Genomic DNA, 25,256 nt, shown 5'->3' on the forward strand with positions numbered 1-25,256 from the left:
CTGTTTAGCCTTTGTTGCCTGGAGCCTGTTGTGTAGATCAGGCTGGCCTAAACAGTCTTAACAAGATGAAAATTTTTGCTCTTCCCTTCCTGATCCTGAGAAAGCCCTGAGACAATTGATCCAGGTGGCGATAGGGCTTCAGTTAAAGGCCCAGGTTTCCTGTCTTGTTATTCTGTTGTTCCTAGGCTAGCTCTTGTGGCTGCTGGAGCCATAGCCCTTACATTTAGCAGAAGGCTGAAGAACAGCATACATACTTACTATTTATTTAGACAGTCTCTCTACTCTGTAGGCATGGCCAGACTTTAACTCATGGGCAGTGCTCCTGCCTCAGCCTCCAAAGTCCTGGGATTATAAACGTGAGTTAACCTTTCTCCAAATTTATCGGAAGTCGCTACCATGGTCACAGCTGTGGCTGGAAGGCTCAGAGATATGAAAAATGTCCCCATTGGCTGTGACCAGCATAAACTGAGGATCCACTTCCCAGGAAAGAAGGGCGTGACGACAAGTGGGTTCCAGGAAGCTGGCTGCCACTGAGCTGGAGAGAGATCCTTGTGGTGTTGGCAGAACGTCACAGGGCTCCAGAGTAGGCAAGCCTGGCACTGGACTGAGAGAACAAGGTGCTAAGTGACCCCTTCCCCTGCAGGCACCTCTGTGATGCAGGTGACATCCACACTTACAATGGGGTGATAGCGTACTTCATCCATAACCAAGAACCAAAGGAGCCACATGACCTCATGTTCACCATCCACAAAAGCACTGGGGCCATTAGTGTCATCTCCAGTGGCCTGGACCGGGAGGTAAGTGACCTTTGGGAAGTTACTATGTGCCAAAGCTTGGCCAGAGTGGAAGCTTCTGTGGCTGCCCCAAGGTCAAAGAAAGGCAGTGGAGACCCAGGTCATCTGCATGGGCAGCCGGGGAGATCTGGGTCGTCTGCATGGGCAGCTGTGGAGACCCAGGTCAGCTGCATGGGCAGCCGGGGAGACCCAGAGGTGGGATACACAGGCAGCCGTGGAGACCCAGGTCGGCTGCATAGGCAGCCGTGGAGACCCAGGTGGGATACACGGGCAGCCGTGGAGACCCAGGTCGGCTGCATAGGCAGCCAGGGAGACCCAGAGGTGGGATACACGGGCAGCCGTGGAGACCCAGGTTGGTTGCATTGACGTGGCTGCTCCTGCATTTACTTTTGCTGTCCCACAGCTCTCTGGGCCAGTGACCTGCTGCCTAACCTGCTGGCTGGATCCCCTGGGGGTGGGGAGGCAGCTGTAAAACGCAGGCTTTTGAACAATTCTCATTTCCTGTCCAATCGGCTCATTTAGTTTACATGTTGCCCAGATTTGTCCCCTGTGTGCCACAAAGGAGAACTAGCTCCGTGGATATTGGAATTACCTTCTGTTTCCTAATTAATATCTTTGCCTATGTGGAGCAGCCGCGGGTTGGCCAGTGCTGGGGCTTCCACAGGAGAGCTGCTGGGAGATGAGGCTCCAGCCCTGCACCCTCACCGGCCTTCCCTGGAAGTGGGTGAGGGGCGAGCCAAGGAATTGGGAAACGGTGAGAGGGAGGAAGAACAGCGTCTCCTCCATACCCCCCCAGGCAGTTTCTTGTTGTCAGGAGGACAACCCCTCACACTGGACTCCTTCTGTGCTCCTTTCTCCCCCAGAAAGTCCCCGAGTACAAACTGACCATCCAGGCCACAGACATGGATGGAGAGGGCTCTACCACCACAGCGGTGGCCATTGTGGAAATCCTTGATGTCAACGACAATGCCCCCGAGTTTGAGCCACAAAAGGTAACTCCCATTCCTTCCTGCATTCCTCCTTCCTGTAATGGACTGAGGTTGGCTGCTTCTCCGAAACCAACCAAGTCCCAAGTCTGTCACTCACTGGCTGTGTAACCTTGGGCAAACCACCAGGTCTCTCTGTGCCCAGTTTCTTGATCTGTGAAGTGGAGGTAATGATAAATGCCTGATAAATTGTTCTAAGTTTTCTATGTGATCTGATCATGTCCACTCTTCATGTCGTTTGAAACTTACTACCTCACATCTTCCTTAAACTTACATAGCTGCCAGGACAGAAAACTCATTGCTGGAGAAATGGCTTAGTGGGCAAGAATATTTTCCACTAACCCAAATGACCTGTTTGATCCCAGGACCCACATGGTGGAAGGAGAGAACTGGCCCTGTTCTTTGATTTCCACAAGCTCACCACGCCACTTGCACCTCACCCCAATACATAAATGTAATACAAAAATTAAAAGGGGAAAAAAAATCTCAACATCAGTTGAAGTGACACACGCTCCTCTGTGTATGTGCACAAATCTCTAGCCTCGGAACGCTAGTAGGCCTCGTTAAAAATTTGCCCTTGGGAGATGGCTCAGTTTGTAAAGTGTTTACTGTTTAAGCATGGAGACCTGAGTAAAAAGCCAGGTGTGGAGGGCCACACTTGTAACTCTATTGTTGGGGAGGTAGAAATAAGATTCCTGAGGCTCCCTGGCTTGTCTCAGAAAATGAGGTGGTCAGCGTCTATGGAGCAGCACCTGAAGTTGACCTCTCACCCCTGCAGGCACATGCATATGCGCGTGCACACACATGCATGCATGCACACACACAAACTATCCTGAAGACTTAAGTAGGGTGTTACATGCCTGCAATTACAATATTTGGGAGGTAAAGGCAGGAGAATCAGTAGTTCAGAGTCGTCTTCAACTCCATAACACCTTTAATCCCAGCACTCTAGAGGCAGAGGCAGGCAGATCTCTGGGTTCAAGGCCAGCCTAGTATACAGAGTGAGTTTAAGAACAGCCAGAGCTACACAGAGAAACCCTGTCTCAGAAAACAAACAAAAACCTAAAACTTAAAAGAAAGCTGACTTCCTGGTCTTTGTAACTTCCCCTTAAACTTGTGGCGAGGCCTCCGACACAGTGAGCCGCCTGTCCTTGTGACCATCTCTCTGGGGCCTCTGTTCTCTGCCCTAAGATGGGTGGCTATGCACAGTAGGGGCTTGGGCACCCAGACTGGGAGAGTCCGGAGCTCCAGGCCCTCATGGAGAAGGGAAGTGGGTCTGGGTATGTGACCTTGTCCCCACATCTGTGCTGTCGCTTGGGATTGTCTCTCTGTACCTGTGTGTCCTGAAAAATCTCTACGGGCTGGTGGTCCAGAAGTGTGAAAAGGCTGCAGGGCTTCCCGGCAGCAGGATGAACAGCCTGCCCGGTGACGCCGATCTCTGCTCTGACTGCACTGCGTCCTGTCCCTCTCCCTGTACAGTATGAGGCCTGGGTGCCTGAGAACGCAGTAGGCCATGAGGTGCAGAGTCTAACAGTGACTGATCTGGATGTCCCCGACTCACCGGCATGGCGTGCCGCCTACCGAATCGTGGGAGATGATAATAGGGACCATTTCACGGTCACCACTCACCCAGAGACCAACCAAGGCATCCTGACAACCAAGAAGGTAGGTCCGTTTGGGCTTGAGGACAAAGGGACGTCCTGCCTGGCTGCTTCCCTTGGGCCATTGACTGGGGACTACACCAAGACAGTGACTCCTGGTACTGTCCCCAGCTCTTATGCTGAGAACCCCTTTAAACTTTTGAAACAGGGTCTTACTACGGATTTTGTTTTGGGGGTTCTGGGGGCTGGGAGAGTATGGTGGTACAGGGATGGCGCTCAGGGACTTTTTCTTTTATGGTCTGGTTTTCATCAGGATACAGAGTAAGGTGGGGTCAAAAAACCTTTGGGAACAGGGCAGGGTAGGTCACACTATGACCCCACACTTGGAATGTGGAATCCAAAAGGTCAGGAGTTCAGTTCATTCTCTGCTATGTAGCCAATCTGAGACCAGCCTGGGCTACAAAACAACCTAAATAAATAAATAAACGCTTAGACAAAATCTGTCCTTTAAGAGACAAGCTGTGGATATAGTGTCACATGTGTGTAATCCCACCATCTAAGAGGATCAGCATGGGCTACTTTACAAGTTCAACGCCAGGTAGAGCTATATATGCAGTGAGGCTAGATCAACCAGAAAAGATAACAACATTTGATGGTTTGAGAATATGGGCCCATTTAAAAGGTTCTGGCCAGGTGGTAGAGGCGCACGCCTTTAATCCCAGCACTTGGGAGGCAGAAGTAGACAGATCTCTGTGCTTTCGAAGCCAGCCTGGTTTATAATGCGAGTTCCAGGCCAGGGATTGAAAGCTAGCTCAATGGTTAAGAGTTCCAGGCCAAGCTGGGCAGTGGTGGCCCACATCTTGAATCCCAGTACTTGGGAGGCAGAGACAGGTAAATCTCTGAGTTTGAACCAGCCTGGTCTACAGAGTGAGTTACAGGACTACCAGGGCTATACAGAGAAACTCTGCTTCAAAAAACAAACAAAAAAAGTTACAGACCAGCCAGGACTGTATAGTAGAACTGTCTAAATAAATAAGTAGGAGGAGGCAAAACTATTATGTATCTTATAACTATATAGACAGATAATTATAAAATATAAGGAAAGGTTCCTAACTCTCTTGGTGTGTGAGCTACATCTGAGCACAGCTACAGCGGAAAGCACAGCGAGGTGGTCAGATATTTGCCTTTGCTTGTAGACCTTTCCTGTGTGTCGGCCTGGTGACGCATGGCCACCACTGCTCTTCAGACAGGGGATAAACAACTGAAAACATCCCGAACAAATTAAAGTAGAAGCAGCGTTCCTCGAGAACTCGGTCTACATTAAAACCATACCAACGCACGCTTTGTGTATCAAACATGTTCTTGGCTCCAATTATAAACAGGTTTCTCACTCCAGTAAATGAGTGACCATGGGGACACTGGCAAGTCACCGGAGACACAGAGGTGGTTCTTTGTCAGTAACATTGATAGGATGCAGCATCCTACCCAGGCTAGTCACCAGAGGCCTAACTAACATGCCCACAGCCTCTCGGCCATCCTAGAGACAGCACCGTCCCATTGGGAACCAACTTTCTAGGGCTCGCTAGGCCTTTGGGGTGGTCTAAGAGACCCCAGTAGATTTCCACTTAGGAAACACGGGGGGAACAGGGAGTGGGAGGGCAGGATGGTTGTTGACCAGAGTCTTGGTGGCTTTACTGTGACCCTGCTGATGTCCACAGGCCACTTCACAAACTGCTGCCTCAGCTTCCTCTTCTCTCCTAGGGCTTGGATTTTGAGGCTCAGAACCAACACACCCTGTACATAGAAGTGACCAACAAGGCTCCCTTTGTGGTGAAGCTCCCGACAGCCACTGCCATCGTAGTGGTCCACGTGGAAGATGTCAACGAGGCCCCTGTGTCTGTCCCACCTTCCAAAGTCGTTGAGGTCTAGGAGGGCATCTCTGTTGGGGAACTGGTCTGCTTCTATACTGCCCAGGACCCAGACAAGGAGGACCAGAAGATCAGTTACCTGGGGACTGGGCACCAGGTCAGCCAATACATAGCTACGCTTGGGTGGCTTGTTCCTTCACCATCAAGTTTGTTCAATACCAGTACCATCATCCTTGCACCAAACCCTTCCTGCCTTGCTCAAGGCTGCAGGCTCTGCACTTGGTCTGAGGAGGCTCTGAATGATTGCAGTAGGATTCCTCATGTGCTCGCTGTGACCCTTCTCAACTCTCTGTCCAGCTACCACATCTTGAGAGACCCAGCTGGCTGGCTAGCCATGGACCCAGACAGCGGTCAAGTCACGGCTGCAGGCATCTTAGATCGTGAGGATGAATGGTTTGTGAGGAACAACATCTATGAAGCCATGGTTTTGGCCACAGACAATGGTGAGAGCTTTTAGCAAGTCCTTCCATGGGCAGGCCTATGGTTCCCAGAGCATTAGGACACAGTCTGTTCTCTCCTTAGCAGGAGATGCTGGTAGGGAGGAGACTGACAAACCAGTCTAGATTTAAAGTCCTGACTGCTATGATCCTAAGTTTTCTGAATCCCAAGAGATAGGCAAGGTACCGAGGACTCACTTTTCCGCTTGTTTTTAGTTCACTGAACTCTGAATTGACCTGTCAGTTTCTACTGATGGTTGACTGACAGGGATCGCTGAGAATCCCACAAATAAAGTAGTGTTGCACCACTACCAGGGAGATTATGATATTATACCGCCTCTACTTAACAGCTAGTGAATCAAGGCCTTGAGGCTGGTCTCTCTGAAGCTTCAGGTTTCCTGAAGCTGATCGGCAGACAACTAACTGTACAAGCATGAGGTAGCCTGTGGATTTTACTCTGAGATCAGTTATAATGGCTGTCTGAATGCAGTAGCTGCAGCTGCAATGTGATTTATTAGTAATGTCTGCTGTGGACACAAATGAGAATGATGCTGTGATTGCCATGATTTGCCATTGCCAATTTACTTTACAATGAAGTTAACACATGGAGGGGCTTAAGAGGGGAGAACTGGGTGATAACCAGGAGCTATTTGTAGGCGGATTAAGTAGGTCTTAGGGGAAGTTAACATTGGTTCATTCACCAACCAAGAGTAAGAGCAGAAACTGAAGAGATCACGTGTGTAATTGTGAACAGGGAGCCCTCCCACCACGGGCACTGGAACCCTCCTGCTAACACTCACCGACATCAACGACCATGGCCCACTCCCAGAACCCCGCCAGATCACCATCTGTAACCAAAGCCCTGTGCCTCAAATGCTGAACATCACGGACAAGGACTTGTCTCCCAACTCCTCCCCTTTCCAGGCCCAGCTAACACATGATTCGGACATCTACTGGGCAGCAGAAGTCAGCGAGAAAGGTAACTAACTCAGTTGTGGTAGCAAGAGGCTGCCAGTTCCACTGGGTGGGTGTCGGTCCCACAGTAGTTACCACATACATTCCTCTTCTCACATCTGGGGTCACAGAATTGATGGTCTCAAAAATGGGCATCAAGTGCTCTTCCGTAGCTTTATATCAGGAGCCCTAAAAGATGTCTTCAAAAACAAAACACAGAACTAAGCATGATTACACTTAATCCCAGTACTCAGGAAGCAAAAGCAAGCAGATTTCTGTGGGTTCAAGGCCAGCCTGATCTCCTTGGTGAGTTCTAAGGCTGTATGAGACCCTGTTTCAAAAGAGCAAGCAAACAGCAGCATCCACAATAAAAACACAAACAAAAGCAGGTAACCAAAGCTGGAGACATTTCTCATTCATTAAAAGCATCTGTTTCAGGGGCTGGAGAGATGGCTCAGTGGTTCAGAACACTAGCTGTCCTTCCAGAGGACACTGGTTCAATTCTCAGCACCCACATGGTGGCTCACAACCACCTGCAACTCCAGTTTCAGGGGCTCAGACGTTCTTTTCTGGTTTCCACAGCACTAGGTATGCATGTGGTGCACAGACATATATGCAGGAGAAACACCTGTACCCATTAAATAAAATTTAAAAAGAAAATAAAAGAGCATGTGTTGTTCTTTAGAGGACCCGAGATCAATTCCCAGCACCCACATGGCAGCCCACAATCATCTGTAACTTCAGTGTCAAGGGGTCGAGCATCCTCTTCTGACCTCCTTGGGTACCAAGCACACGCTTTGTGCACATACATGCAGGCAAAACACTCATACACGTACAATAAAATAGATAAATATTTGTTTAAAGAAGGGTAACCAGGCAGGGCAGTGGTGACATATGTCCTTAATCTCAGCACTCAGGAAGAAGTGGTGGATCTCTGTGAGTCTGAGGCTAGCCTAAGTCTACAGAGTGAGTTCCAGAACAATCAGGGCTACACAAAGAAACCCTGTCTCAAAAAAGATAGGTAACCAGTTAATGTGAGCATTAACCAATTAAGTTAGCTACTTTTTAGAATAATGTTTGAGACAGGGTCTCTCTGTGTAATCCTGGCTGTCCTGAAATTCACTTAGTAAACCAGTCTGGCTTCACCTCAATCTCAAAGAGATTCTCCTGCCTCTACCTCCTGAGTTCTGGGATTAAAAGCATATGACTGTAAGCCTCCGCCTTTTCTGTGGATACCCAGGCCCGATTCAGGCGCGTGCTTTTCTGAACTCGAGTCCACGAGAATGGACGACTGTCCTGAGGGTTAAAACAGACACACAAAAAAGAGACCTGCTCACTTACCAAAGAGTAAATGGCCACTTTATTAAACTCAAGTCGGGTATTTATACCAGTGGGCAAGGGGATTCAAAAGGGCATGGCCTCCTCCCATCAGGAGCAGGAGAAGGAGATTACAGGTGCCTGGTGCCTCAGGCAGAATCAGCTGGGGGAGACAGGCGTATGGGGCCCACTGCTAGAACCTTGATTACAGGTGGAATCACCATAACAAAAGAGAGCCAAATTCTTCCTAAACTATCCCCTCAAGCCAGTGCTAGTGCAGAATCTCCAGGGAGCCAGAGGTCAAAAGGCCCTGTGAATCGCCAAGGAAGAAAAGGGAAAAAGACCTGGGTACCTACATATGACATCATTCCCTGGCTTATATAATGTATTCTTTTGAGACAAAGAATACTCTAGCAGGTGATTATAGCAAGAATATTAATCCAATATCACATGACTTCCAGAGCCTCCCATTTTGCTAATACTACAATTGCTTTCTTGTTTGTTTTTAATAAAATGACAGCTAAGCATGGCAACTCACACTTGTAATCCCAGCACCGCCATGAGTTTGACACCAACCCAGACTACAAAGCAAGACTCTGTCTTGTAAAATAATTAATCAATTAAATCAATTTAAAAATAGTGAATTAATTGGGGCTGGAGATGTGGCTCAGCAGTTAAGAGCACTGGCTGCTCTTCCAGTGGACCAGGTTCAATTCTCAGCACCCACATGGCAGCTCACAGCTGTCTGTAACCACAGTTCCAGCGAATCCAGTACCACCCTCTTCTAGCCTCCAAGAGCACCAGGCATATACGTGGTTCGCAGATGTACAGACATGCTTGGAGGTAAAATACCCATACACATTAAAAAAAAGAGAGAGAAAGAGATAAATTAATTTTGGAGCTAGGGCTGGAGAGATGGCTGTCTTCCAGAGACCCTGAGTTTAATTCTTCTGGCTTGCAGGCATACATGCAGACAGAACACCATATACATGATAGATAGATAGATAGATAGATAGATAGATAGATAGATAGATAGATAGATAGAGATGGAGAGATAGAGAGATAGATTTTATGGGCTAGCAATGTTTCTGAAAGGGTTGCACAAACTTGGTGGACCAGAGTTTGACTCCCAGAAATCAGAGGTGGAAAGAGGAGACCGACTCCCAGAAGTGAGAAGACTCACTTCTGATCTTCACATGTGCCTCATAACACATGATTGCCTGTGTGCATACACACACACACACACACACACACACACACACACACCAGCAACAAAAATAACAGAACAGCTGGGCAATGGAGGCACACACTTTTAATCCCAGTACTCGAGAGGTAGAGGAAGATCTCTGAGTTCGAGGTCAGCCTGGTCTACAGAGTGAGTTTCAGGACAGGCTCTAAAGCTACAGAGAAACCCTGTCTCAAAAAAACAAACAAACAAACCAAAAAAAAAAGTAGTAATAAGATGATAAAGAAAAAAATACTAAAAAAATGAAGTAATTTTTGTAATCCAGTATTCCTTCTCACATTGTTAAATTTTACTTTAGCCAGGGTTTTGGGAACATATTGTTTGTTTTGCTTTTTTTTTTTGTTCTGTGTCTTGAACCCAGAGCCTCATGGATGCTAAGCAGGTACTCCATCGCTGCACTACGCTTAGACAAAGACTGCCTCTTGTTCATCCATCGGGTGCTGAGGCTCTTACCACCCCTTATCTTGTACTCAGTGCTCACCACGTATGACATTCCCAGACTAAGAAGTTATCTGTCTCTCCAGGAGACACCGTGGCCTTGTCGCTGAAGAAGTTCCTGAAGCAAGACACATATGATTTGCACCTTTCTCTGTCTGATCAAGGCAACAGGGAACAGCTAACCATGATCAGAGCCAAAGTGTGTGACTGCTATGGCCACGTGGTGACCTGCCCCGAGCCCTGGAAGGGTGGTTTTGTCCTCCCCATCCTGGGTGCTGTCCTGGCTCTGCTGAGTGAGTACTATAAACTTCCATGTGCAACTAGGTAGTTGAGACCTGGTTTTTCTCAGAATTTCTGAAACTAAGAGTTCATCCAATATTTCTCTTTCATTTCTTTCTTCTGTTTTACACTTTTTGCCTGAATGTATGAGTACCTCATGTGTGCCTATACAAGCCATAAGGGGTTAGATGACTGAGAACTGTAGTTATAGACAGCTCTGAGCTGCCGTGTGGGTGCTGGGAATCGAACCCAGTTCCCTTCAAGAGTAGCCAGTGCTCTTAAACCGCTGATCTGTCTGTCTCCTCCCCAACTCATTCATTTCTTAAACTCTCAATTCCACAAATATCATTTAATTGCGAGATTCTGGAGCTTGAAGAATAAGCCAGGCTAATGTTTTCCTGTCAAGTCATTGTGAAGCCTATGCAGTGGTTCTGGGTAGTCTGGGAATTTGTTAGAAAGGCAGACTCGGTTTCAGGCAGCCTTTCATTACCCCATCTGGCTGTCCCTTGCAGTATACGTAATAAACCTGCTTTTAAAAGAAGAGGCAGATTCTCTTGTCTGCCCTCCCGCAGACTTAATGATCCAGAAACTTAGAGGTGAGACCTAAGTTACCTGTGTTTTAACAAGCCATGAAGTGCTTTTAACCATGCCACAGTGTAAGCACCATGGGCCAGAAAGCAGAACTATTTCATTAAAAACAAATCTGTCATGACAGCTGCAGGGAAACGGACACAACTGGAAATCATGCTAAATGAAGTAAACTAGACTCAAGAAGACACTGCCACATGTATCTGCTTGCATGTGGTTCCCAGATTTAGGATTATATATGTAAATATATTTATGTGTGTGCATGTGCATATATGTGTGTGATCATAGGTATGCGTTTGCAGGTCATGAAACCAGAATGGGGACTCCAAGGTGAGGAAGTAGAAAGAGGTAATAGAGTGAGTGCGTGGGCATGCCAGAGGGGAGCAGGAGGGGCAGCGTGTGGGAAGAGACCAGCACAGGTGGGCAGAGGGGAGCAGGAACAAATGAGCACAAAGTACAGTAGCACATGTATGAAGATGACGTGATAAACCCCTTACTTTGTGTGCTCATGTAAATAATAAATAGTTGGGTGTGGTAACCCATGACTTTAATCTCAGCACTTTGGAGGCAGAGGCAGGCTGATCTCTGAGTTCAATGCCAGCCTGATCTAAATATCGAGCTTTATAATTAATAGACAAAACTGTTACATAGAGAAAACTTGTCTCAAAAATAAATAAATAAATAAATAAATAAATAGTAATAATAAATATTTCTAGACTGGGCAATGATGGCGTACCCCTTTAATCCCAGCACTCTGGGGCAGGTGGATCTCTGAGTTTGAGGTCAGCCTAGTCTACAGAATGAGTTTCAGGACAGCCCAGCCTACACAGAGAAACCCTATTTTGAAAAACAAAAACAACAACAACAAAAAAAAATTCTCAGAGCTGAACATGGTAGTACACATCTGAAATTCCAGCACTCAGGGAGCAGAAACAAAAGTATTGCCACAAGTTCAAAGCCAACCTGGACTAACTACATTGTGAGACCCTGTCTCCAAAATCGTAGTAATGATGATGATGATGATGCAAATCTGAGCTGGGTATGGTTGCATACACCTGTAATCCCACCACTAGGGAGACTAAGGTAGGAGGATCACATATTTCATGCCAGCCTGGACCACAGAATGAAACCTTGTCTCGGCAAACACACGCATACACATACAAGCCCCACGTTTCTTTGCTGTAAAGATAGAGGCAAAACATGCAGGGGCTGCCCTGACATAATGGCTGTTGCAGCACAGAGAGCCCAGAGCAAGCATTTAGCAGGCAAGTGGGTGCTGCTGGGGAGAGAGAAAGCAAGAGGAGGGACAGGGTAGGAAGTCTGAGTTTTAACTAGGGTGACTAGAACAGGCCTTCATGAAGGAGGTGTTAGATAAAAAGATCTGGGAGAGGGAAGAAGAGCAACCATGCAGATGTGAGAACAGCCAATGCTGTTCCACACACAGGGGGTGGGGGGTGGGAACTGCAATGTCTGTGTTGGGGAAAGTAGGAAATGCCGTCAGAGGAGTAATGGGTCTGTGGACTGCTGGAAAGACTCTGGGTGATTGGGAAGTCACTAGAAGATTAGAAACATCGAAGTGCTATGTGATAACTTTTTTGACATTCCTACTGAAAAGTCTGTGCAGAGCCAGGCTAGAGGCAGGAGACTGTTGCTGTAACTTACGGATAAGAAGATGGTGGGTGGCCATACCAAGATGGCAGTATGGTGGTAAGAGTTCAGATTGGTGTGAAGGAAAGAACTGGCACTGAGACCAAGCCTTTGGGGCTGAACAACGAGAAATATGAAATTTTGGAACAACCCCCGAGGTCTCCTGTCCCTTGCCTCAGTCCCTAGACTCCCCACGACCACCCAATTTCCCCCCTAATGTTCACTTAAGTCATATGAGTCAGGTAAGGTATTTGCTCACTGGGCTACAGAAACAAAAAAACTTAAGGAAGCAACATAAAGGAGAAAGGTTTGTCTTCACCCATAATTCCAGGTTTCAGTTCAGAACCTGAAGCATCTAGTAACACCCACAGTCAAGAACAGGGAGAAGCAACCAGGTACAGTGGTACATTCATTTAATCCCAGCACTCCAGAAGTAGAGACAGGTAGACTTCTGGGACTTTGAGGCCAGCCTAATCTATCTACATAAATTCTTGGCCAGCCAGAGCTTCATAGTGAGACTGTCTCAAAAGGGGGATGAAAAGGGCTGGAGAGATGGCTCAGCAATTAAGAGCATTGGCTGCTCTTCCAGAGGACCCACATGGTGGCTCCTAACCATCTGAACACCAGTTCCAAGGGAACCAGCGCCCTCTTCTGGCCTCTGTGGGCACCAGACATACATGATACAGACATGTACATAATGCAGACACGCAAGCACCCACACACATAAAATAAAGGAACAGAGAAACTGCATGCATGCAGACTTAACGTTCATTCTCTTCACTCACGTACAGCTCAGGATCCCCTGCCTAAGACATGGTGCCACCCACAGTGGGCAGCACTCTCTACCTCGACGTCATCCCCCTCGGTCCTGTCCACAGGCAAACTTGATCTAGACAGTCCTTTGTGAGTTTCTCTTCCTAGAGCATTCTAGATTGTGTTGCATTGACCATGCAAACTAACCGTCATGCCAGTGCTGGTCACATCTCAGGGGTAAGGACAAGCAAGACTTCATAAGACAGTCCACCCCCACATCGTTCAGGTTCTCAGACTAAGTTGAAATTAGCCAGGACTCTCTGCTTTAAGAGAACTGGACCTTGACAACATGTAAACTCTGGCGGACATCACAAGAATTTATGAGTATTGATATTTGATTGTAGAAAATCACCTAGAAATGCAGAAGATAGCTCATTGCCTTAGCTGAACAAAGTTTCCTTTATTGAGTACCAATCTGTGTAATGGATTTTAAGAAGACAATGCTTGCCTAACAGGCATGCACCCTTTGACTATATCCCCAGAACCACATAGAAAACTAGGCATGGGTGGGGCTGGAAAGTCGACTCAGCGGTTAAGAGCACCGCCTGCTGCTCTTCCCCAGGATCTGGGTTCAACCCCCAGCACCCACACGGCAGCTCACAACCATCTGTAACCCCAGTTAAGGGGATCTGACATCTTCATACAGACATTCATGTAGGCAAAACACCAAGGCCCATAAAATAACTTAACAGATATCAAGTGACTAAGTCTGGTGGAAGGTGACAACGAACGGGGGCTCCCCTTCCGTACCACCAGAGTGGGAAGTCTGATTTGGTAAACACTGTAGGACTATGGTTGGAGGATTGGAGTCATGCTGCTTCCAGGAGGAGGTGACATTAAGTGAAGACCTATAGGACAGAGACGGAAGGGCTCTTAAACCTAAGTGGGACTGAATATGGTAGTGTAATCCTGTGATCCCAGCGTTGGAGAGGTCTTGGAGGAGTATCAAGGTTCTCTAGGGGAATAGAACTTAGAGAATGAATACACACACACACACACACACACACACACACGGTCTTCAGCCCCAACTTCCACTCTGTCACTCTGTTCTGTCTTCTGCAGAGATGGAAACAAACCTGCTTGCCCCTCTTGCCTGTTGGAAGTAGTCCAGCAACAAGATCTCCTGAGTAAATTGGGAGCATGGGGACCTTGGGGGAGGGTTGAAGGGGGAGGGAAGAGGCAGGGAGGAGAGCAGAGAAAAATGTAGAGCTCAATAAATATCAATAAAAAAAAGGGATTTTGTTTCATGATAAGAAGAAGGAAGAGGAGAAGGAGGAGGGAAGGAAGTAAGTCATTGAGCTAGAAAGAGGCAGAGACGGCTGCTGCTGAGAGACGTCTGAATCCAGTTCTGCGAACCGGCTCCTGACCATTTGTCCTCTGGTCACTGTCCACTCACTGTGGGGCCCACGCACCTCACCCACCCCACCACACAAAATAAAAATTTAAATGTAACAAAAACATGTTTGTTTGTTCTTTTTAAAGGAGAAAAGGAGCAGAGCATTCACCTGTCTCTGCTTCCTGACTGCAGACACAAGGTGGCTCAAACCTGTCCCAGTGATTCCATTGCTATCATGGTCTGTATTCTCAAACTATGAACCATGAATCAATCTTATATTGCTTCTCAGGTGTTTTGTCATAGCAATGAGAAAAGAAATGCAGGGGACAAATAAGAATAAAATACAACCAGGAAGTGGTGGTGCACGCCTTTAATTCCAATACTCAGGGAGACAGAGACAGGCAGATCTCTGTGAGTTCGAGGCCAGCCTGGTCTACAGAGTGAGTTCCAGGACAGCCAGAGATACACAGAGAAATCCTATCTCAAAAAACCTAAATAAATAAATAAATAAATAAATAAAATACAATAATATGGGCATACAAAAATTTTACAATAAAACACACTTTCTTGCAAGATAACCAAAAACTAATTTAAAAAATAAAAGGGACAAGAGTGTGCTGGTGTATACCTGTAATTCCAGTACTTAGGAGATAGAGGTAGAGGATCAGGAGTTCAAAGTCAGTCTGGGCTACATGAGACCCTGTTTCAAAAACTCAAAATTAAGTCTAGCATGATGGGACACTCTTGCAATCCCAGTCCTTTGGAGAGAGGCAAGAAGATCTGGGCTTCAGGATCACCCTTGGCTATGTACCAAGTTCAAGAATTGCCTGGACTACCTGAGGCTTTGTCTCAAAAAAAGAAAAAAGAAAAACAAAACAGGAGAGGACTAGGGGCTGGGGATGAGTCAGTAGGTAAAGTGCCTGCGGAGCAAGTGTGAAGACTAAAGCTCTTCAGCACCCTCCTGCAAAGCGCAGCACTGATAGGTGGAGACAGAGCATCACAGAAGCTTGTTAGGCAGCTTCCAGGTCCAGCGAGAGACTCTCAAAAGTAAGACGTAGAGTGGAAGAGGAGGACACCCAGAGTTGACATCTGGCCCCCACACCTGCACATACCTGCATACACATACATGCCACACACAGACACACCCACATACATACAAATCACAAATAAGAGATATATTTTATGAACTTTTTCGCAAAAAACAATTGGCAAAACTTAGTGAACATAACAGATGGAGATGAAATGCAGGTAAAGGAAATTCCATAGGTAGCCCCAGTATGCATTATCTAAACTAGTATTCCATAGGATCCTTGGGGGCTAATAGTTACTCAAAGATTTCTGAGTTCAGTATCATTTTCCTGACAGAAAATCCTTAGCATATGTCTGCATTTTATCTGTAAGATGAGGATAACACAATATCGAAGTTGTGAGAATAAGAAACAGTGTCAGTAAGGCACATGACTTGTTCAACAAAGAACAGACAACATCATACAATACTTCCAGGATCACACTAACTAAAGTAGATGTTTTCCATCAGAATTATAATTTGCGGTTCAAGGGCTAGACAAATAGCTAGATCACTGACATTACTAACAAGGCTCAGAAAGGTTCAAGGTGCTGTCCAGGAAATTGAGATTGGGTCCTAGGCAGTAGTTTCTAGGACCCTTGTTCTTATTGTACCTCACATTCAAGTCCCAAAGACTTCCATAAAAGAGAAAGGTCCTACCTAAGCAGTATGCACTCTGCTACATTAGTTTAGAACATCAAGACAGTTTTTTGTTTTTTTTTTTTTCTGTGAAGGAGGCAAAAGAGTGGAGGAGAGTCAATTAGATCCGGTGCCCCTCTAAAGAGAGATCCAGTTCAAGGTGAGGCTTACCTAGGATGGGTATCCTCCCATCTCTGTGAATTGGCTCATGCTAGCCCACTGCCTGTCTTTTACATGCCCACACTTGGCCAGTTTGTTCAAGACATATAAAAATCAACCTCTCCCAGATTTTCCTCTGACTACCCACCACACTGCTCATACATAAAATGCTGGCATCTATCCACGTTCCATTGAACAATCCCATGTGGTCTTCTACACCCTTCCTACCTCAATCTGACCTCTCAACAATACAAATTCCTGGAGGATAATCCAGGATGGTGCTAGACACATGATCAGTGTTTAAGAGATACCTGAGTTAGGCTGGTCTTGGTGACATGCACCTTAAATCCCAGCACTCAGGAGGCAGAGAGACTGGTGCATCTCTGTGAGCTCAAGGCCAACCAGGGCTCCACAGTAAAATCCTGTCCCAAAACAACAACAAACAAAGCCCCCCGGGACTGAATGTCTGTTCCTGGGCTGCTGTCTGCACCGTGTCATCACGTGTCAGGGCAGTGTGTTCTACTCACCTGGAGAAGCTTCCTTTCATCCTTGAGGGCTATTGCTTCTCTCTGCTCTGCCCAGCAGGAAAGAGTGCGCAGGGCAGCAGCCCGGGTTGGAATCTGGGGATCACAGGCTGACAAGAGAACCTCCTGGAACTGTTCTGAGGTTACATTTCTATGTGGCTGACTTGCCACAATGCCAGGCTCATGAGATTCCTGGTCTGTTTTGGGAGGGTCCTGCTCTTGTTCCGGGTGGTCCTGAGCTACTTCTGCGAGTATGTCATGTTGCTGTTCTCTTTTCCTTTCCGGGTCTTTTTTGTTCAGAGTACTTTGGGCAGCCATGCTGACAGCCTCCGTGGAAAAGGCTCCGTGAGTAGAGATGGTAATTCGGAGATCAACAGCGAGTTCTTGGATGACAGGGTCGGGGTATGTATTAGAGACCTTCTCCAACAGAGGCAGCAGCTGCTTCAGGACTGCAAAATCACTTGACTTCAACTATAAAATGAAAATTTAAAAATAGTAAGTCAAAATTAATGTGGAAAATGTTAAGAAGTGAATATAAGGAGTAACAGTCATGCCATGTTCATGGTGCGGTCAGCACAGTGCCAGGACAAACACTGAAGAGCTATTTGCTAGCTAATTACAGCTAACATTCATTGAACACTGTCCACACACAGGCGCTTTTCTGAGTTAACAAGCACACAGAACAGTAACCTGAGATAAAGTGACAATTAGTTGCTACATTTGAAACAGACACTTAAGAAGGATGCCCAGGGGCTGGAGAGATGGCTCAGTGGTTAAGAGCATTGCCTGCTCTTCCAAAGGTCCCGAGTTCAATTCCCAGCAACCACATGGTGGCTCACAACCATCTGTAATGAGGTCTGGTGCCCTCTTCTGGCCTGCAGGCATACACACAGACAGAATATTGTATACTAAATAAATAAATATTTAACCAAAAAAAAAAAAAAAAAAAAGAAGGATGCCCAGAATCACAAACCAGAACATAGTGTAGAGTGAAGAAGCTACAGTCCAGGCAGTGTGGCTCATGTCTGTATCACAACGGGGAGACTGGAGCAGGAGAACTACCCTGAGTTCAAGACTAGCTAGGGCTACATGAGATCTAAAACAGCCTGGGATCCTGTATCAAAAGAAAAATAAAATAAAAAGTCATATTTTGGAATATAAAAATTAAATTTTAGCTGGGCAGTAGTGGTGGATGCCTTTAATTAATCCCAGCACTCAGGAGGCAGAGAAAGGCAGATCTTTGTGAGTTCAAGGCCAGCCTGGTCTACAAAATTTGGAGCCAGGATAGAGCTACAGAGAAAACCTGTCTCAAGAAAATAAAATAAAATAAAAAGGAAAATTATATTTTTGCCTAAAAACCATCCTTTAATGCTGCTTCCTGGGAATGAAGAGGTGGCTCCAGAGTTAAGAGCACCTGCTGCATAACCAAGAGGACCAAAGTTCGAATCCCAGCGTCCGCACAGAAACTGCGTTTTCCATGCACACCTATAATCCCAGCTCCAAGCAGGGTGGAAACGGGGATTATGAGGGCTCCCTGAAGTCTAGCATAGCGGAGAGAACCCGCCTCAAAGCAATAAATCGAGTGATACCGGACACTTCATACCGTTTTGGCCTCTGCACACACATAAATACACACATGTGCATACACACTCTTATATACACATACAAATAAATAATAAATGACTCTTTAAAAAAATATTTATTTCTGGGCTGGAGAGATGGCTCAGTGGTAAAGAGCATTGCCTGCTCTTCCAAAGGTCCTGAGTTCAATTCCCGGCAACCACACAGTGGCTCACAACCATCTGTAATGAGGTTTGGTGCCTTCTTCTGGCTTGCAGACATACACACAGACAGACCATTGTATACATAATAAATGAATAAATATTTTTAAAAAATACTTATTTCTGCTAGATTTTTGGGTGTTGGCAGTCCTGAAAGATTCTATATCTTTTTGTTTTATTGGGTGTTTGTTTGTTTGTTTTTCTTTTTCGGAAGCAGGGTTTCTCTATGTAAGAGCTCTGGCTGTTCTGGAACTTGCTTTGTAGACCAAGCTGCCCTTGCACTCAGAGATCTGCCTGTCTCTGCCTCCTGAGTACTGGGATTACAGGCATGCACCACCACTGTCCGGCTGCTTTGTTGTTTTTTGAGACAGGGTTTCTCTACAGAGTACTGGTGGTCCTGGAACTCACCATGAAGATCAGACTGACCTTGAACTCACAGATATTTCCTTGCCTCTGTCCCATAGCCCCCCAAGTGTTGGGATTAAAGGTGTGTGCCACCATACCTGATTAGACTCTAGTTCTTGGAAGCATTTACATCAAATCTGTAGTAGTTTAAATCAATAATAATAATTAAAAAAACCTTTGCAGGACACTGGTATTTCTGACACTTATTTCAGAAATAAGGCTCTGAAAATCTTTAACAACGTTTATAAATGAACACAATAAAGATAATTTCATATTTAGATGGCTTAATCTCAAATGCAGAAGGCATTGCAGACTAGTCCTTATATAACTAAGAGATCATTTAAAAATATATTTGTGCATGTGTATGTGCACATGTGTATTCATGTATACTCATTGCTGTGGGGCACAGTGCCTCTTCATGCAACTGTAGGTCAGAGGGCAATTTTGTGGAGTTGGTTCTCTTCCTCCACGTTTACATGAGTTCAAGGGATTAAAATCAGGTCTTCAGGTTTGTGTAGAGAGTGTCTTTGTCTGCTGAGTCGTATTATTGATGTTGAAAGATCATTTTCTGAAAAGATGTAAAATTAGGGACTAAGCAGATGGCTCGGCGGGTAAGAGCATTCACGGAGTAAGCATGAGGACTGGAGTTTGAACCCTCAGCAGCCATGTAAAATCTGGGAATGGCTGCACATGTGACTGCTATCTCAGAGCTGGGAGGGGGAGACAAGGAGAGACTCTGCTTCAAGGGAATAGGCAGAGAGTGACAGAGCAAGACACCTAGCATCTTCTTTTAGCTTTTGATGTACAAATGGTCACAAGGAGATACAAAATTAAGGCAAGGGATACAGCAGTAGCTTAGCTTGTGCAGGGCCCTGGTTGACGGTGCTGTGCACTCTAAATAAGAAATTTTACAGGCAATGACCACCTACCTATAAATGCTTGAAATTCTGAGAAACATTCAGGCTTCCTGGGAAATAACGAACAAAAACGCCCGTGAAAACACTATGTGTGGATCTTCTTTCCCTGCAACACATGACAAATGTTCCCGACACATCCATGGTGTACTGATGTCTGAGAGTTGCCCAGTAAGGGAAAGAGCAATGTTTTTAAACTTTTAAAAGCCTATGCCCTTTGATAAACATTTAAAAAGAAGAAAAAAAATAAGAAAAAAACAAAACTGCCTCCTTACCTAAAAATACTCTTCTCCTTTCTTTTTTTTTCCCCTGCCATTTGTCCATCCGTCCATGCTGTTTACTAGCTGCTGCATCAGGCTTACTAACAATGACCAGAAAGCAGGAAATGCCTGCTCAAGTGGCAACAGCAATTTTAAGAATAAATGATGTTCTATAGAGAGCATGTCCAGTCCAGTGAAGGGAAGAAAGGACAGAGTGGAACCAGTCAACTCTCCTAGCTGAATGAACAGGCTCACAGCAGGAATACCTTCTCTCTGCTTTCCTACTCTGTGACAGAACCCCTAGTTTGTTCACGACTATTCCACAGAATCCCTGATTTGCTATGGTTCTGAAATATAAGTCAACTACACCTGAAACACAGGCACAGGCTTAGCACAATGTTTTGGGATTTATGTGTATGAGTGTTTTGTGTGTATGTCTACACACCACATGAGTGCAGTGCCTCTGGAGGCCAGAAAAGAGCCTGGAACTGGAGTTATAGATGGTTGTGAGGCACCATGTGGGTGTCAGGAACCATCCTACGAGAGCGACAAGAGCTCTTTACCTCTGAGCCATCTCTACAGTCCTTAGGGAAACTTTGTTTTACTAAAGAGTTTAAGTAATAGCCTTTGGAAAGAAAGGAAAATAGAAAGTATGAATAAATGGAAGGAACAAAGGGAAAGGAAAGACACAAGAAGACCTAAATAGCTAAAGACAGCTGTCCCTTTAGAGAAAAGATACACCTTTGGTGTCTAGCTAATGAATCTCACAAGATCTGGTCTTAATGGCTAGGCGTCCAGCCTTTAGCAATACATTCCATTGCTACCCTGGCACAATATGGCTTCAGTGTATCCTAAAGCTAGAATGGTCTATTCAGCTTCAATAACCAGGGCAACAGTGGGCCCACCAGCTCCGCAACATCAAGCAGAAACTGCTCCCTAAGGGGACAGGAGAGACTCCTCAATGTGCTACTTTTACTGATGACCAAGCCTGGAATTTAGAAAGTGAGTATGGAATTACAGTCATCTTGTTAGCAATCTTAAACCTGCACTTTCTCCAAATTGACTCTCTTCCCAGACGTGAAGTTTTAATAGTCACCTTAATTACATGACTTAGAAAGGAATGAAGAAAAGCCCCGATGCTGTTAGATTCTGTTTCATTAGCCAAAACAATGACTCCTAACAGGGAGTATGTAGAGCACGGTGTTCCAGGCTCTAAAGCAAAGACTTAGGGTGACAGTAATCAACTAACCCCATAGTTTTCAAGTGTTACTTTATTGTGAATATGAAACAAAATCTAGCATTACTAAGGAGACTTTACAGGGCTGGAGAGAGAGCTCTGCGGTTAAGAGCACTGGCTGCTCTTCCAGAGAACCAAACTCAATTCTCAGCACCCATGTGGTGGCTCAGAACCATCCAAACTCCAGTTCCAGGAACTCCTACAACCCTCTTCTGACCTCCTTGGGCACTGGGTACACATATGGTACACATACATATATGGAGGTAAAACATTCATACACATAAAATAAAATAAATCTAAAATAAAATGTAAAAAGAAGCCCTTGCCAGGTATGGTGGCACATGCCTTTAATCCCAGCATTCAGAAGACAGAGGCAGATGGATTTCTGAGTTCATGGTCTACAGAACAAGTTCCAGGACAGCCAGGGCCACACAGAAAAACCTGTCTCAAAAAAACAGGGGGAAAAAAAACCTTATAAATGCATTAATCAAGCAGGAAACAAAAATTAAGCAAATCTAGGGCATAAGTAAAGAGGGTGATGTGTTTATGTTCACTTAAACTGCAGAGCCGAGGGAGTCAGGATGGCTCACAGCAGGGCAGGGACAGGCAAGGGCTGTCCAGATGCCACAAGCCAGGCCTGGCCAGTGAATACAGCAGTCTCCAACAAGAAGTTTCTAGAAGGGAGAAGGGAGAGCTCTGTGGTTCATTTTCCATGGGTTAGATTGTCTGAAATAAGTACTAAACTACAACACATGCACACAATCTAGGCTTTCAATGTATAGACTATCAAAATTAATATTCAACAAGAAAAACAAAACTCAACTAAGCTAATTAAATCCACTAACAATCCAACTTAAGCTATTCCATCTGTGAACCCTTCCTTGTCATATCTAATATGGCTCTGGAACCTTAGCCAAACTTATTTTTTCAAATGACAGGTGAAATATAAAATTAGGAATGCTAAGGAAATCCAGTGAGAAATGGGATTCGCACTAACAATCAGCCCAGATAAGTCTTTTTCTCCTTAAGAACAGGCAGGAGGGAGCCACCTTTTGACACTGAAACATAACGTTGTAGTCTGGGGCACAGGCTGATAGCCAGGCATGCTCCTTAGAAGGCTGGAGATGTAACACAGGGGGAAGTGAAAGGCCCTGGGTTTGATCTCCAGAATCACAGAGTGGAAAAAATAAGAGAAAGGCAAATTCTAATACATCAAGAATCAAATCTGATTTGAATGCTCAGACTCAAAATGCATTCCTCAAGGGCCCCTGCTCATGGGTTTTGAGTCTAATTTCATAACCTGCTCTGAGATTGTCCTGCTTTCCTGCAGCCTCCTAACTTACTGAACCCGTCACGCTGACCAGTGTGCTCTAGCCCAGCCCATCCTCTGCCTTTGCCAGTGCTGTCCCCAGGGCTCTACAGCTCAGTTACACTGGCTTTCCATCAATGCTCAAAAAACCAAGCTTTTCTCTGCTTCTGTGCCTTTGCAGAGTTTCCTTAACTGAAAGGATTTCTTCCACCTCTTCCATACACGCCACACTCAAACACCTATGCCTCCTTCAGGTCTTAGTGGAATGACCTTCGCTCACTGAAGACCTCTCAGCCTAGCTTAGATGCTATGTTATCATGGCCCCCTTCCCTCTTTTTGGGGGCATTCCATTCAATTCTAATCATATTTTAAAATGGACATTCTGGGTGTGCCTCTCTTCCTGGACTATGGTGTGAGGTATAGGCCATGTCTGTCTTGTCCATTGCTATGTTCTCAGATCTATCATGTGGCAAATATGCAATCAATAGTGGCTGAATGAATAAATTAAAAAATTATGAATTAGGGCTGGAAGGATGGCAGTGGACTGCTCTTGCAGAAGACCTGTGTGCTTGGCTCCCAGGACCCACATCAGGTAGCTCACAGTTGTCTGCAAATCCAGCCCCAGGGGCTGTGACACCATCGTCTAGCCTCAGCAGGCACCTGCACTCATGTACACATAGACACACACACACACACACAATTTAAAAATAGAAATAGATCTTAAAAACTACAAATTAACTATGTAAAAACCACATAAACTAAGCTGGCCATTGTGGTGCACACCTGCTGTCCTAATGACTCGGAGGCAGGAAGGAAGATCATCAATGTCATATTGAATTCAAGCCCAGCCTAGGCTACATGAGACTCTGCCTCAAACAAAAACAAAACAAAATAAAACAAAACAAAGCTCTTTTTTTGGGGGGAGGAGGGAGGTTCAAGACAGGGTTTCTCTGTAGCTTTGGAGCCAGTCCTAGAACATGCTCTGTATACCAGGCTGGCCTTGCACTCACAGAGATCCGCTTGCCTCTGCCTCCCAAGTTCTAGGAATAAAGGCATGTACCACCACCACCCGGACAAAACAAAACTCTTAAAAATGACTGGCAGCAGGCTTGAGTATATTGCACTATATGGGCTAAACAATGGACCCTGAGCTAAGTGGAACTGTGCAAAACAGGTGCCATCTGAGCAGCCAAGAGGTTGCTAAGGATTTCCCACCAACTCTTTGGAGTCAAAGAACTGACTCAGGCACAAAACACTCAAAGTTTCCCAAACAAGTTTGTTCCATGCAGGAAAGAGCCCTACCCTTTTGACAGTGACAAGCTGGCAGGCCAATGTGAAGTGGCATGCTTGTAGTCCATGTTAGAGACGACTCTCATTAACAACCCAAGTTGGTCATCCTGGTTCTCCTGAGTGCAATATCGATTCCTGTTTTCCATGAAGGTATGGAAGAAAGGCAGCAGGTCCTCGTCCCTACTCAAAAATTCAAGTTTTGCTCATACCTACAACACACCTGAACAGCCCCTCCCAGCATGACAGCCACCAGCCCCATTGACATGCTCAGTGTCTGGGATTCCACGGTGCTCTCTGCCTCATGAGCCAGGCTTGCACACGCTCTCTGCAGTGTTGCTGCTACAAAGTCCACTACCTACCGAAGAAGGAAATTAGCATTAGCGTCAGTGATGGGGTAAGAAAGGATGTTGTGGGAGTAATTTCCGCTGCCTCAACCAATAGTCGCTGAAGCACGACCCCATAGTGCAGCGGGGAGCGACTTCCGCTCCGTCAGCCAATAGCTGCTAAAATACCAGCCCATTGGGGCGCGGTATATTGCTCTTTTAAAAAGAGAAACAAATCCGGATCAGGCCCTCTTGGTTCCGGTGCTTGGTCCCGGCTCCTGCTCCAGCGACTAGGCTCCCTTCCTGACGGTTTATGGTGTATGTAAGTTTTACCCCCCAAAATAAATAACCCCTTAAAACATAACTGATGTGGGATTGATTCGCCGATAAAAGGAATGTAAAATCCATACGTCTTATGTCTACAAATGTCTACATCATCATCTTAAGCATCATGAAAACATACTAGCTGCTTCTGTGTAGCAAGAGTGGTGCTCTATACTTTTGTGACTTGTTTTACATTTGCCAGTTTATATAAGATGTTTGGAAGGAAGTCGGGTGGTGGTGGTACACGCCTCTAAACCCAGCACAGGGGAGGCATGATGTGTACAAGTGGATTCATCAATTACAACAAAGGGGCCCAGGAATGTAGCTCAGGGGTAGAGACTGCTTGCCTAGCAGGTGGAAAGGTTAAGTCCTCAGGAGACAAATGCATGTTCACACACACACACACACACACACACACACACACACACACACACAAAGAGATAAAGATGTCTAACAAGGGCACTGCTCTGTGGCAGCAATGGAAAGGTCAGAGACATGTAAACACAGGAGATACCTGAGAAACCTCTGTATCTTCTCAATTTTGTTGTGAACCTAAAACTACTCTTAAAAATAAACTCCAGGGAGCTGGAGAGATGGCTCAGAGGTTAGGAACATTGGCTGCTCTTACAGAGGTCCTGAGTTCAATTCCCAGTAATCACAT

At 45.7% G+C, this 25,256-nt stretch overlaps 2 protein-coding genes across 2 annotated transcripts in view; one reads left to right on the forward strand and one right to left on the reverse strand.

Moving 5' to 3' along the window:
• LOC125397717 (cadherin-3) overlaps positions 1-10,994 on the forward strand; it is a 36,758-nt gene extending 25,764 nt beyond the window's left edge. Inside the window, 6 exon segments of the mRNA XM_087897850.1 lie at positions 644-797; positions 1,658-1,786; positions 3,260-3,445; positions 5,143-5,752; positions 6,501-6,725; positions 9,788-10,994. Coding sequence (XP_087753976.1) covers positions 644-797; positions 1,658-1,786; positions 3,260-3,445; positions 5,143-5,752; positions 6,501-6,725; positions 9,788-10,029 — 1,546 coding nt within the window. The 3' untranslated portion in view covers positions 10,030-10,994.
• A 3,942-nt stretch (positions 10,995-14,936) lies between these two features.
• The window catches only part of LOC148123022 (transport and Golgi organization protein 6 homolog), a 31,122-nt gene continuing 20,802 nt past the window's right edge, over positions 14,937-25,256 (reverse strand). The window contains exons 6-7 of the mRNA XM_087897856.1: positions 24,169-24,303; positions 14,937-17,223 (exon numbers count right to left, since the gene is read on the reverse strand). Of these exons, the coding sequence (XP_087753982.1) occupies positions 16,726-17,223; positions 24,169-24,303 (633 nt within the window). The 3' untranslated portion in view covers positions 14,937-16,725. The remainder of the gene's footprint in view (positions 17,224-24,168; positions 24,304-25,256) is intronic.

The sequence above is a fragment of the Myodes glareolus genome, chromosome 2 (assembly GCF_982192425.1).
Source record: "Myodes glareolus chromosome 2, mMyoGla1.1, whole genome shotgun sequence".
NCBI lineage: Eukaryota > Metazoa > Chordata > Mammalia > Rodentia > Cricetidae > Myodes > Myodes glareolus.